The sequence below is a fragment of the Bos javanicus genome, chromosome 6 (genome assembly GCF_032452875.1).
Source record: "Bos javanicus breed banteng chromosome 6, ARS-OSU_banteng_1.0, whole genome shotgun sequence".
Classification (NCBI taxonomy): Eukaryota; Metazoa; Chordata; class Mammalia; order Artiodactyla; family Bovidae; genus Bos; species Bos javanicus.
In genome coordinates, this window is record NC_083873.1 from 60,163,883 (window position 1) to 60,178,048 (window position 14,166).

Consider the following 14,166-nt stretch of genomic DNA (forward strand, 5'->3'; position numbering starts at 1 on the left):
TTCAAATATTTTTTATGTGACGTTTGGGGAATTAAATGATACGAATAAGACACCCAGGTACACTCTCACGAACTTGTTCCATTGATTTGTCAGGCAGATCTCTTTTCTTGAATAAGTCACCAGGAGGAACTCTTCCACTAAGTAACTTTTCAACTAAAGTTCTTTGAAAGTGAGATGGTAATATTGACCCATAGCTTCGGCACACAATGAATACAAGTTTCAAAGCCACTCAGAACAGAAGTGGCTGAGTTCAAACGTCCCAGGTGTTGACAAATGCATTTATCTGGCTCTGAAGGCCTCTCTGAGGGCAAAATCATTGCAAATTTGGATCTATCATCACTGCACAGCTGGCGTCACTGCTGCTTTCCTTTCTGGATTAGGCAGCTGACCTGCAGTTTTTCAAACTTAGACCACTGGGTCTATTTATTTTTTAAAATGATCTCTTTTACCGAGCACAGAACAGGAAAGTTGTCCAGCCCCTCACCTCTTTCCTCCCTCCATCCTCCAAAAAGTATTCGGTTTTCACTAAGGAGAAAATATTACAGGAAAACCTTCAACCTGTCAGTTGGGGAGACTGCTGCTGCTGCTAAGTCGCTTCAGTCGTGTCCGACTCTGTGTGACCCCACAGATGGCAGCCCACCAGGCTCCCCCATCCCTGGGATTCTCCAGGCAAGAACACTGGAGTGGGCTGCCATTTCCTTCTCCAATGCATGAAAGTGAAAAGTGAAAGTGAAGTCGCTCAGTCGTGTCAGACTCTTAGCGACCTCATGGACTGCAGCCCACCATGCTCCTCCGTCCATGGGATTTTCCAGGCAAGAGTACTGTGAACCCCCTAAAATGGATGTGGGGTTTTGTGTCCTCCCTAACTGCATTCTTGTGAAGAAATTTTTTAAAAAGGCGTGTGTCTGACAAAAGTAATCTGAAATCAGAAATCATATTCAAAAAACACTGTGTTGGGATTATAGAGAGTGAAAGAAGAGCATTTTTAAAAACAAGTATTCAGAAAAGGCTCTGGCATTTAATCAAACATTTCTCTGTACGTGTGTGTTTAAATTTATATATATATATATTTACTCTTTGGATGCAGGAGTCCCTGTAAAGTAAAAGTTGTTTATGCTTCTAAGACTGTATGAATTCAGCTCTCATGCTACAGAGACATGAGTCAGTGGGCAAACTTCCAACAATCACATTTCATAGATTTAAATAAACAAAGGTGATATACAGTGATTTTGCAAAATCTTAAAATAACATATAAGTATTCCTAAATAAACCCTTTAGCACGGAACTCAAGCAAAGAAAAATGGAAACTAGTGTTATTTACCACGAACAAGACAGAGTCTTTTTTTCCCTCCTAAATTTAAAATTTTCACTGACAATGAAGATGAGAAATGTTCTCCTTCACATAAGTGATTGTAATTTTTCTTTTTTAAAATCAAGGGCAATGAAGGACAAAAACAACTTGTCTTAAACTTTAAGAACGATATCGTCTATTCATCTATTTTTTTAATTAAGAGAGAATACAACATTTTAGCTAGTAGTGTAAAGAAAAAAGAAACCAACAGAGATGCTTGGGTTCTACAGAAAGTCTGTAGTTTGGGTGATAGGAGTGAGGGATGAAAGAAAAGAGAAAGACAAAGAAGAGGAAAAGGCAGGTGGAGTAACCTAGGAAGACAGACACAGGATAGAGATAAAGGGAGAACAGAGACCATCGTCGGTGAGCAACAGCCTCTAATGGATCATCTCTCAGGCAATGCAGCTAAAAAGCCTTGCACAGCTGAGAGATGCTGGTGTCAGTATTACGGTGGGCACATACTCTCCTGGTGCTTGCCGTGACCCTGGCCAGGCTGCAGCAGCCCTTATCCTGATTACGGTGATCATGCTCAGGTCTGAGAGAGCCCCAAAATCCTAGCTCTGGGGGACTCACCCAGCACCTGGGGCATGGCACCTGCTGTGACCCTTCAAGACCTTTCAGCATGGTGCCCTTCATGACCTCTTAAGGGAATCTGACTGTATAACTTCGACTACTGAGAGTTTTCTTCTTCTAGATTTCTCTTCTGGAATCTTAGAAAACAGTTCCTCAGATCAAACAAAGATGATGCACTGTCCTTCTGCTGGAAGAAAAATAAGAGTTGGTCCTTTGACACCGTCAACAGAGTTCTCCTGAGGATGGGGTCCAAGGGGATGAGAAAGTCCCTGGAGGTGCTATGAATGTCTCTATGAAGTGGTATCAATGTGCAAACTGGAGAGCAAGAGTGAAGGGCTGAGCCCGCTGACAGCTGGGCAGACAGGGAAGCACATGAACATCCCACAGTGGTCTTGACGAAGCCACGATCACATCACTGCTGCATGCTCTTCGGAAGCTATGAAGTCAACACAGCCGTCTGGGAAGCTCGAGTTCAAACCCTGCCTCTGCCCTCACTGCTCTGTGAACTCAGTGCCCTGCATATCAGACAGGGCTAGAGACACTTCCCACCGGCGTGTGGATGCCATGAGGTCAAGAATGTGAGCCCTTGGCTCAGGGGCTGGCTGCCCGAAGCTGCCCAGGAAACAGCACTGTCCTCTACTCTTGCCACGGAGAAAATAAATAAAGGCATTTGTAAGAATAAAATGTTTGAGAGCCCAGGGACTACAGAGCTTTATCAATTATGCTTTATAATCCTCTTCTGTCAAGATTTGAGCCATGGCCTTGACCATAAATGGCAGAGCACCTGGACTTCTGGAATTCTGAATAGGCCAGACAGCGTTAATGAGCACTGTGTCCATGTACATGGGTTTATTTTTTCCTTCTTTTAAAACTGCTTTCTATGTTTTGTTGGATGCAACACTATCAAAAGAACAGTTATGGTTTGTCATGCAAACGTAATACAAAGCAGTTTTAAAAAAAATCTAACTAGAAAACAGATTGACAAATGCTTGTGGAATTAAATTAGTCTGTGTGAGCAGCAGCACAATTTAGAAACTATAAACTAGGGAAAAATCAGGAGAGCTGAGGCTCTAGTGCCGGCTCTGTGGCTACAGTAAGTCAGCGAAGAGCTCCCTCCCGGTATGAAGCCAGTTTATTCCTTCATTCAGCAAATATTTAATGAACGTTGCCACATACCAGGCACTGTGCCAAGTGCTGAGGATGCATGACGAGGGGGGCAGGTCCCAATCCCCCAAAAAGGGAGGCTCACGTGCCTCAAGTAAGAATACTACAAAGAGACACAATGCAATGAAGATCAAAGGGCTCAGAAAGCAGGCAAATGAGAGCAATGATTCCCAGGAGATGCTAAGACGAGGCCAAAGTATTTAAGCAGAAGTGACACATAAATAAAAACAGACTAGACTCGCTAGAAGACTGGCTTTTGTAATCCCTCGGCATATAATTTCCTGGAAAGCATATGATTTTTTTTTTCCTTTTTTGGAAAAGTGCAAGTTGTTCAGTTGTGTTTAACTCTTTGAAACCCCACGACTATAGCTTGCCAGGTTCCTCTGTCCATGGAATTCTCCAGACAAGAATAATGGAACCATTCCCTTCTCCGGGGGATCTTCACAACCCAGGGATCGAACCTGGGTCTCCTACATTACAGGCAGATTCTTTACCATCTGAGCCACCAGGGAAGCACCCCTCGTTTTGGGGGTGGGGCAAAAGCATATGATAAAGGCAGACTCTCAGGCCTCACCCTTACAGAGTCTAGCTCAGTAGCCTAGGGTAAGAACAAGGAATCAGCATGTTCTGCAAGCCCAGAGGTTACCCTGGCCACAATCCTTGGTTCAGTGGGCTGAGAAATACTGCTGTAGCATTCACTAGTCCCTTTTCGAAGGTTCCTGCCAGTTCTGAAATATTAAGACTCCGTGAGCAGGTCAAGAACTTGGTTCAGGAAAATGATGACAGACCGGCCCCTTAATGTTGCTGTCTTATTTCTCAATGTACATGAAAATCCTCAGGTTCTAATGCAATGCTCAGAAAGTGTTCTCCTAGGGACTTAGCCGCACAGGCCCCTCCCAGACTCCAGGAGCGATGCAGCAAGAACAGAGTAAACTATGATCACAAAGAGATCACAGTCCTGAGAAACAACTAGACCTCCCCTTGCTCTGGAGCCACTTTTTCCCTCCTTGCCCTTATTCTTAAGGAACTGGGAAACTCCTTCATCTGGGAAGATTCTAAGCAAGACTTGCTCACGGGCCAACAGTTACTCGTTAAAATATTTTGTGGAGCTCCCTCTTCTCTCTAAGACGCAACATCTAAGTAATTTGGAACAAACTGATGGATTAGGGGGAGACTGTCTCTGGGCCAAATTTCAGCGGCAAGTGCTTCCCGTCCAGTTTATAAACTTGCAAAAATACTGCTGGCGTCTGCAGAGGAAACACTATGCGTTGTGCTCAACACTTCCCTGGTGAACTTTGGAATGTGAAATGTACAATTTTCAAACTGTAAGGAAGCCTTCAGTCCTAGACTTTTGTGAAGCTTAGTCAACAGATTTGGCACTTACTTTTTTTTTAAAGCCAGCTCAGGAAAAAGCTGTATAAAAATATGCGTTTCTAACACGACGTATTACAAGTTTCTTCTCGCCCTTAACATTTTGCTTTCTCTCATGTTTCCAAATTAGTCAAAATAGATTCTATTTAGGGATCAAAGAAATGGCATTAGAGAAATAATCACTTTTTTCTCAACTGTTATTAACACCTGCGGCTGAGTACCAAAGAATTGATGCCTTTGAACTGTGGTGTTGGAGAAGGCTCTTGAGAGTCCCTCACACAGCAGGGCAATCACACCAGTCAATCCTAAAGGAAATCAACCCTGAATATTCACTGGAAGGACTGACGCTGAAACTGAAGCTCTAATACTTTGGCCACCTGATGCGAAGAGCCGACTCACTGGAAAAGACCCTGAGGTTGGGAAAGACATAAGGCAGGAGCAGAAGCGGATGACAGAGGATGAGATGGTTGGGTGGCATCACCGACTCAATGGATGTGAATTTGAGCCGACTCCAGGAGATAGTGAAGGACGAGGAAGCCTAGCATGCTGCAGTTCATGGGGTCGCAAAGAGTCAGACACGACTGAGCAACTGAACAACAACACTGTTGTTGTTATGACTGTTATGAAAAGCAGTCATTTTCTAGAAGGCTCTGCATATGTCACCACCCTCCCCTGGAGGGAGATGAAGACATCCAAGGCTCTCCAAAGCCCCTGATAAACACAGAGTGAAGCCTGGGGTGAGGGCAGGGGCCAGCACACCTCCACTCAGGCTTGACTCCACCAGGGAGTAGGTGTGTGATTCTGGGTAAGCTCCCTCGCCTCTCCATGTGGGTTGTCAAATATAAAAAAGGAACGACAACTACCGTACAGATGCATAGGGTTTTAGGAGATAAGCCGTGAAGCTGGTGCTGTATATACTCGACCTCCCTTAGCGCCTCTGCTTTAATATCCTTGTCAGCACCTGCAGGACCTTGGAACGTGGAAGGCTGGGTCTTCCCCAACCTCTCCTCTCTGCTACCTGCTTATCCCTCTGCCCCTAGGATTTCAATGTACTGCCTTTTATATCTGCTTGGTTCTTTGACTCTGTGGATAGCCTTATGCACAGGGAAAAATGTGTATGGAGCTAACAACCAAAAGGTTGATCTGAAGAACATCCATCCCATTGGTCTATTAAAGTGCTGGGTATGAGCCTGTCTCTGAAATGTCAAAAAGCTACACATCTGTTAACATGTGTCTTGGAGGGATAAGACTTTATCCAACATGATGGCAACAGAAGAGTAGAACAGAACCAACTTCAAGGTGGAAATTCACCCAGTGCTGGGGCAGATCACAGGATCTGGAATTGAGAACTGGGCATCTGCCCAGCCTGACCCAGTTACTCAGTTTACTGAGCCCCAGTTACCTCTTAAGTGGGAAACAGAATAGCCGTCTTCTCTGCCACATGAAGAGTCTTGAAGGGAACAAATGAAGTGACATTTATGAAAATATCCTGAAAGCTACAATAAGTCATGAATAGCCGCTGGGAGGCTGAGCAGTGGAGATGTGAAGGAAATACTGAATTCCAGGAGAGGAACTGGGTGGGGGGGACACAGTTTGAGCTGGGAAGGGGGTTGGGCAGTGAGGGGGAAGGGAGGGAAGCAGGCAAGGACGGGGCCAGAGCAGGTGACAGTGGATGTCAGAAGGAGGCTCAGGGATGCGAATGTGGACTCTGCCGCCTGATCATCTTCCCCAGGGTCAGCAGCCCACCTGTGCTGCGTTCTTCTATGCAGAAAGTATGAAAACAAAAGTCTTCCATGTTCATCAAAGAGGTAAAAAATCTGAGGCACTTAAACCCCGAGATGCCCACATTGGGCCTCACCCCACCAACGCCTCAGCCTCAGGATGCGGGCTTCAAGACAAACTTCATTTCTTCCATATACGGAAGACGAGAGGCTCACTGAACAGAAAGCAGTATCTCAAAGTCAGTCTGATCATCCCACCTCTGGACAAAGAGAAAGCAGGTGGGCTGAAATCTCAGAGCCAGGGAAGCCAAGTGAGGAGAACTCTGGCCTGGAATTGAGGAGGATTTGGGAACCCTGAGTTCTAGACCCAGTGTGGCTTCTGGTCACTGGCCTCTCTGTGCCTCGGCTTCCCTGTCTGTGATGGCTGGACACTGGTGCCAGATGCCCCCTTCCCACCCTGGCATTCTCAGCTTGCAGGGTTCTCCCTGGAGGTGAGGATGGCAAAGGGATGCAGTAGGAGAGTGAAGTCCGGGGCTGGAGAGACTCTAACAGAGATGCCAAGCAGGGCAGGTGAAGGTGAAAGAGGACCTCTGCGTCTCACTGAGGGCCCAAGGGTGTCCTGGCCCACTCAGTTCCTGGGAGCCGCGCTGAGGGCCAGGGAGAAATGCCAAGACACACCTGGGCTGGCATGGAGGAGGACTCCACTTCCTGGTAGGCTGAGTTGGTTCCTCTCCACCTCCCAGCACACTTCACACAAGGTGAATAAAAGACTGAATGGGATTTGCTCTGGGAGTAGGAATATTATGCTAATAAAAAAATTACCCAAATTGCCCAGTGATAAGCAATGAAATCCTAAGTAGCTCAGTGGAACTGAAGCGGGTGTCTGATCATCAGGGCCCCGCACCAACAAACTGAAGCCCCAGTCTATTAACAGAGGGTTATAGCTCGCCCTAACCGTTACTTGAAAGATGGAGAGTTTAAGGCCCAGGTGGAGTGAGTAAGATGCTGAAGCCCAGTAACAGCAAGAATGTGGTTGGAATGTAGGTCTTCCTGCCTCTTAGAGAAAAGTAAGTAAATAATGGAAGATGTTGTTTACTTTTAAAGACAGGAAGGGCAATAATAGCAGCAAATATGTAGAGAGGCTTTTGGGTAAGAGATGCAGCTCAAATTCCTTCCATGTCCTCAAAGTAAAAGAAAATATGTTGTTTAAAGAACAAAAGATTGTGGTCAGAGAAAAGGCAGAAATGCCTGTGTGTCAGGAATCAAACCTCTTTTCTCAAAAAAAAAAAAAAAAAAAAAGCCGTTACTTAACTGTGACCTTTTCCCACTGTAATTCTCTTGAATATTTTGTTATCAGGATTCACAAAGGTTCACTGCAGGAGTTTCTGTATTAACAACTATCATGATGGAATTTTTTTAATGCCTCAATTCTTTGTTTAAACATCAGATTTCTTCCTCAGGGATAGAACAAATTTATGCTGCTAATTATTTCTAAAATAATGTCACTTCTGCTAAATAAACAGATTCTCTTTTTTTATTTCTTATTAGAAATTAAGCATTTAAGGGTTCTCAAGGGTTATTCCTGCAGACATTCTCTCCTTGCAATCAAATGAGCCCAAGGATATTAATAAGATGTGCGGTAATTATAACACGTCAGGCCAAGAGACGTTCTTCCGTGTGTAAATATTTTATGGAACCAGCACTGTGAAGCGGCACCTACAGAGTGAAGTACTGCCTCAGTGAGCCCCAGGGAATCTTAACCACTTCTCATTAATCAGCCTCTCTTACTTTCTGTACCTGAAATGGTATTTAAAGAGACCAAAAGCCATTAAAAAATAAAAAGATCCCTGAAAGATGATATTAACACTATTCACGAAAAGGAAGCATTTCAGAGGTTTCAAATGCAACATGCGTAAAAATCGGAAAGCTTACCTTGATGACCTGTTGGGGCAGAAACAATGAGTCTAAAGAGAAATCACAAGTTACATCCACTCTACTAAGCCATTAAAAAGATACTCCATTTTACCTCATTCTCTGGGGTGGGAGATGACGTTACAGAACTAAGGGACCCTTTCCTAGAACCCTGAAGATCTGCTGGGATGGAGACAGGGCGTTCCCACTGAGTCGTCCCTGTTGGTATGTGCCAGTAATAGGTCCCAGCGATGTCGCTGATTCTCTTCCAGCCAGGTGGCAAATCTGGATCAGTCTGAAAGGAGTGGTCACTCCATATATCTGCTGGAAAATGGAAGAAAAAAAAAGAGAGAGAGAGGGGTTTTATTAAAAGAAGAAACAACTACCGTCTTCTGGTTTTAGTTCCAATAGTCAGCAGAATTCCATGGGCAGATGTGTCCATAGCCCAAATGAGAACTAAAGCCATCCTACAAACACCAAGTATGCTAAGAGGGGGAATACAGAAAGGAATAAAGAACTGGAAGGTTGACGCTTGATAACATGGATGTAAAAGGACCCATTATCATCATTTTATAGTTCCAAGGACCCTATGAACAGGCTAATGCTCCATTAGTCAGAATCAACTACTCAAACAAAATTTGCAAGATTACACACAAAATCTACTGAACCCCTTTGTAAATTAGTAAGATTTACTGTTTGGGATTACACATCCAGCAATGAATACAATTCTTATTTTCTTTGCTTTCTGGATGAGTTGCTGGATTTATGAGTACTGCACTTTGCTTTAATAACTCCTGCCACTTGATGGTAAACATCTAAAGCAGCATGTCTTTTGTAACACTCTGGAATTCCAAACTGCACACAGAAGCTTCCCAAAGAAGACAGACTGATAAGGCCTCGGAATTCAAAAAGGAACTCTAAAAACAGACCAGTAATGTAAATACAGGAATGAGCGTAGTGTGGAACACAACAGAGAATGGCAGGGACTGCGGCAAACGGGTGAAAGTGAAAGCTGCTCAGTCATGTCCAACTCCTTGCAACCCCATGGACTACACAGTCCATGGAATTCTCCAGGCCAGAATATTGGAATGGATAGCCTTTCCTTTCTCCAGGTGATCTGCCCAACCCAGGGATAGAACCCAGGTCTCCCACATTGCAGGCAGATTCTTTACCAGTTGAGCCACAAGAGAAGCCCAAGAATACTAGAGGGGGTAGCCTATTCCTTCTCCAGTGGATCTTCCCAACCCAGGAATCGAACCGGGGTCTCCTGCATTGCAGGCGGATTCTTTACCAACTGAGCTATGAGGCAAACCAGTAAGCATGTACAAAGTCCAAAGGCCTTTAAATTCAAAAAATAATTCTTTAGGCACTGTGTATATGTATGTGTGTGTGTGGGGGGGGGTGGGGTGGGACAAATAAAATACATCTACTGGGCAATTTCTGCCATCTCTGGACCATATCAATATTTTATTAGTTTACTGCATAATTATTTGCTTTTAAATATCTCATTTTGGGCTTTCTTATAAAATGGGCTAAAGTACTAGAGAAGAGAGGAGAGAAGGGGAAGCAGAGTAAGAAATCCATAGAGTGAGAGGCATGATGGAGAAATTGCAAGCAGCTGGATGAACATACATAGGTAGGAAAACATAATCAGTTTGCACTCTACGTTTGGGGATCACTTTATTCTAAGGAAAGGCCCTTTCCTACGTGGTCATTCATAAGAGGCTGGAGCCAGAACAGCAATTCAAAGAAAGTAGGCTGGCCTTGCCCTGTGCAAATGTCACCGCATCATGTCACTGAGACTGCTACCGTCGCAAGATGAAAAAAAGAAGCCAAACAAAGAAGTTGATTAAGACGACGGCACAGATGTGCATTCATGAGGGTGTTTGGCATCCCAGCATTTGCTTTTCTCATTTAAATCTGTCAGAGGCAAAACTGCCGCTTGTCTCAAATTATGATGGAAACTTCCCCTCCCCCTACAGGAAATTAAGCATGATTAAATAATTTCAAGTTACCCAAATCTTTCACAAACCACTCGAAACAAATATGTGCATACACTCCTCTGTCTTGTCTCCTTGTTAGGGGGTGGGTGGGAGGGTTGTTTCTGCTGTTGTTTTATTGTCAGTATTTCAACGAGGATGGGAAAAAATACACAGGTCTTGGGATTCAGTTGGAGAAAACCCTACCAAGGGTGTCCCCTTGTCAAATTCTAGCAGCTCACAGACAACAGGCTCAAGATGGAAACTAATAAAAGAACAAAAGGAGGGTGTTCGTAAGCATTTCTGTGGTTTTTAAGGTCCAAGGGCCTGAATTTACACATGTCCTAGCTGTCTCTGCAGCTGGGACACTAGCATGCTTGTAGAATAGCTGCATACCACGATGAACAACAAGAACACGATATCATGTCAGACCAGGGAGAGAGACCACGGTCAGCAGCCTTCAAGTTTGGCTGTCTGGGGTGATGGAGAGGGGCCTGGGGCTACAGGGCAGGAATTGGGCTGTTCTGTCTTCAATCAGACCTAGTCACTTATATTTGGTTAAATGCTGAGTTTCTGCTGACATTTTGTTGGAATAAAAATTCAGTTCGGTTCAGTCACTCAGTCGTGTCCGACTCTTTGCAACCTCATGAACCGCAGCACGCCAGGCCTCCCTGTCTATCACCAATTCCCAGAGTCCACCCAAACCCATGTCCATTGAGTCGGTGATGCCATCCAGCCATCTCATCCTCTGTCGTCCCCTTCTCCTCCTGCCCCCAATCTTTCCCAGCATCAGAGTCTTTTCAAATGAGTCAGGTCTTCGCATCAGGTGAATAAAAACTAAAAGAGGGTTATTTCATTGCTAAAAATTGATGATGAGATGATGATGGAGGAAGTGAGGTGGGAACATTTACAATACAATTAGCAGTTAGCAGCTCAGAACCATTTATAGAATCCACTCCACATCACCCTATACTGGTTGTAAGGAATGTAAGTCCCATGAGGGCAGGCAGACATCATCCCTGTCATGTTCACCATCCTATTCCGAACACCTAGCATGGCAGGTGTTCAATAACAATGAGCCGGATGAATGGTGGAGAGATGGCAGATGGATGGATAGACAGATGGGGTAGACAGAAGAAAGGAAGATAGGAAAGAAGAACGAAGAGAGAAGGAGGGAGAAATAAGTGAATAAAGTCCCGAATGATGGGAATTGAACTTGGCACTTGGCAAAAGAGGAATTTTGAAGAAATCATTTCTGTGCAATTTCATAAAACTGAGCAACTTCACAGAGTACTCCGGAAAACTAGCTTCTAGTTAAGGGCAAGGTCTACTTCCTTTGATGGTGTATATGAATGTTCTTGTGGACAAAAAGAAATAAGATATGATAAACTGGGAAGAGTTCTGGGCTGGAGTGGAGATTTTGTTTCTTTTTTCATTGATAGGTTCCAAAGGAATAGTAAGAAATGCACCTTCTGAGGCGCCTCAGTGCTATTACACTTTATTTTGTTTAATCTTCAAAGCTCCAATTTGCTTAGTTCTCCTATATAAAACTATGTGCACATTTAAGTAAGTACCCTGGACCTTATTCAATAGGTCAGTGGTTTCCAAATGTTATTAAATTAGGAGGAGGGACAGTGTTGCTGGCAGGTGGAACTCCAGGCCTGTCCAGAGTCTTTTGACCGTGCACACGAAGTCATTTTAGTCGTGTCCGACTCTTTGTGACCCCACGGACTGTAGCCCACCAGGCTCCTCTGTCCATGGGATTCTCCAGGCAAGAATACTGCAGTGGGTTGCCATCTCCTCCAGGGGATCTTCCCGACCCAAGGACTGAACCTACATCTCTTATGTCTCCTGCATTGGCAGGCAGGTTCTTTACCACCAGTGCCACTGGGAAGCCCCTTTTGACCACAGCAGCACCATTTTTATCTCTTTTAAATATTGGTCTTGTTTGTATGATTTTCCTTGAAAAAACAGGGATCAGTTAAAGCTCACAGCAATCCCACCAGAAGGCAAGGACGATGCAGCCAAGATAGGAAGCCAGGCTTTAAGGCTTAAACCCAAGTTCTCTTAATGCTGCCATGAGGTTCTCAGGGGCTGGTAATGACAGCACTGTTAATAAGAGTAAAAAGTAACAGGCACGCTGACATAGTCTGTGGGCTGACTTACCCAGCTCCTTTACTGCAGGAGTTCATGGAGTGTCCCCTGTGGCCTTATGAAGGATACACTATTGTTACCCCGTATCTAAGGCCAGCGAGGACAGCAGTTTAGTTTAAGGCCAAGGGGTAAACTAGGTCCCAATGTAGAAATGGCTGCTATTTTTTCAGAGACCTGAGTAAGATCAGTTATAGTCAGCTTGGGGGAATTCAGAACGTGAGTAAATAGGGATGGGACAAAAGAAAGAACACAATGGCTTCAAGTCTGAGGCCTGCAGACCTGACCAGGGTTACAGAGCTGGTAACTGAGCCCCCCAAGACCCACCCTGCAGCCTGGGTACATCAATGCCAGGACACTGCCATTGCAGACTTTGCATAGGAGTCTCCCTCCTTTACTCCCTCATTAAATCTGCAACCAGTAAACTCAGGCCACCTCAGCTGGTCTGTGCATCTGCAGCCTCTCCAGTTAGAAGCCTGAGCTTCAAATTCCACTCCCAGACACACGGCGGAGGCTGAGATCCCACCTGTTTCGCCCTCCGCCCTTCCCTACAGGATCTCACACCTAAGAAGCTCTATGGTCTTCTGTCCTGTCATCACTGCATCCCTGCCTCTTACTGAAGGTGCTTCAAGGAGACGAGGTTCAGTGGTAGGTGTGGAAAGGTGCAGGTGTCCTTTCCAAGTGGCCCACTTCACTGTGTGCAGTTCTGTCCCAGAAGCAGGGCCTGCAAGTCCGAGTGTAAAAATAGCAAGGCTGAGAGCCCCAAGAAAGGCCCTCTTGTGCTGGTAATCTCTTGGGCCAAGAGCGATACTTGGCATAGGAACAAGGGGCCTGTCTGTGAGCAGCAAGGACCCGCCCCTTGAGCCGCCTTGGGGCGCCAGTGCGCTGGCCTGGCTCCACCCCTGTGACTGGGCTCTCCTCCGCAGTTGGGTCTGTGAATGAGGCAAGCCAGCCTCTCCTCACCCTCTCCCTTGGGCTCACTAGAGGAACCGAAGGGTCAAATGGAAACAAATGAGCATCTAGCAGCAGCTGGAAATTTCCCTTTCTGCTCGGGAGGCCACAGGAAGGAGGGATGGGTGAGTCGGGATTCTAAATTTGGTAACGTCTACAGCACAGAGCACAGAAGTCTCCCTCTGGTCCTCTGAATGGCCCTCACTCCCTTCCTCGACAGCTGCTGTGTGCCCAGTGCCTCAGTGTGCAAGGCAGGGGGTGAGGGCCTTGCGAACAGAGGAGACAGATGAACTCCTTCCACAAACATTTCCTGCTTACTCTGTACAGGCATTGCTCCAGGGCTGGGGGCACAGAGGTCATCGGATAGACCTAGCCAGACCCTGCATCCGAGACCTGGGTTCTCAAGCATCAGTCACCTGGAGAACCTGCTAGAACACAGATCGTGGGGTGCCAGCCTCCCACCCTCCACCCCCACCCCAAGCTTCCGACTCGGTCTCTCTGAGGTGGGGCCTGAGAATCTGCATCTCTAACAGTTCCTAGGTGCTACTGATTTCACGCTGTTGGCTTCGGGAACCAGACTTTTTAAGAATGACTGGTCTGGGAAAACAAAAGGTAATCATTTTTATCTACCAAATCCCATCTGCTGGCCTCAGAAAACAGAAAATGTGAATTATACTTCATCATTCTTTCATTCACCCACTATTCATGCATTCTCTTGTACAGAGGGACTCTACTACATACCAAGCACTATTCTAGAAGCTGAGAATACAGCAATGAATAAAAGAGGCAATTTAGGGATAATGGGATCAGTTGTCTGGTGATGGGCTATTTGGTAGGATAGTCTAAAGAAAGAACAATGTCACCCCCAAACAGAAGGGACTGGCCTTGGGAACAGCATTCCTGGAAGAGGGAACCTCAAGTGCAAAGTCCCAGTGGCAGGAAAGAGGCTGTCATGTCATGACAACAGAAGGTCACGTGAATGAGAGATGAGTGG

At 45.5% G+C, this 14,166-nt stretch overlaps 1 protein-coding gene across 16 annotated transcripts in view; it reads right to left on the reverse strand.

Moving 5' to 3' along the window:
• APBB2 (amyloid beta precursor protein binding family B member 2) overlaps positions 1 to 14,166 on the reverse strand; it is a 382,829-nt gene that overhangs the window by 114,421 nt on the left and 254,242 nt on the right. For 12 of the 16 annotated variants that reach the window (XM_061419976.1, XM_061419963.1, XM_061419972.1 and 9 more), the window contains one exon: positions 8,207 to 8,415. In XM_061419976.1, coding sequence (XP_061275960.1) covers positions 8,207 to 8,415 — 209 coding nt within the window. The remainder of the gene's footprint in view (positions 1 to 8,206; positions 8,416 to 14,166) is intronic. The other 4 variants (XM_061419979.1, XM_061419971.1, XM_061419978.1 and 1 more) reach the window with 1 other exon arrangement.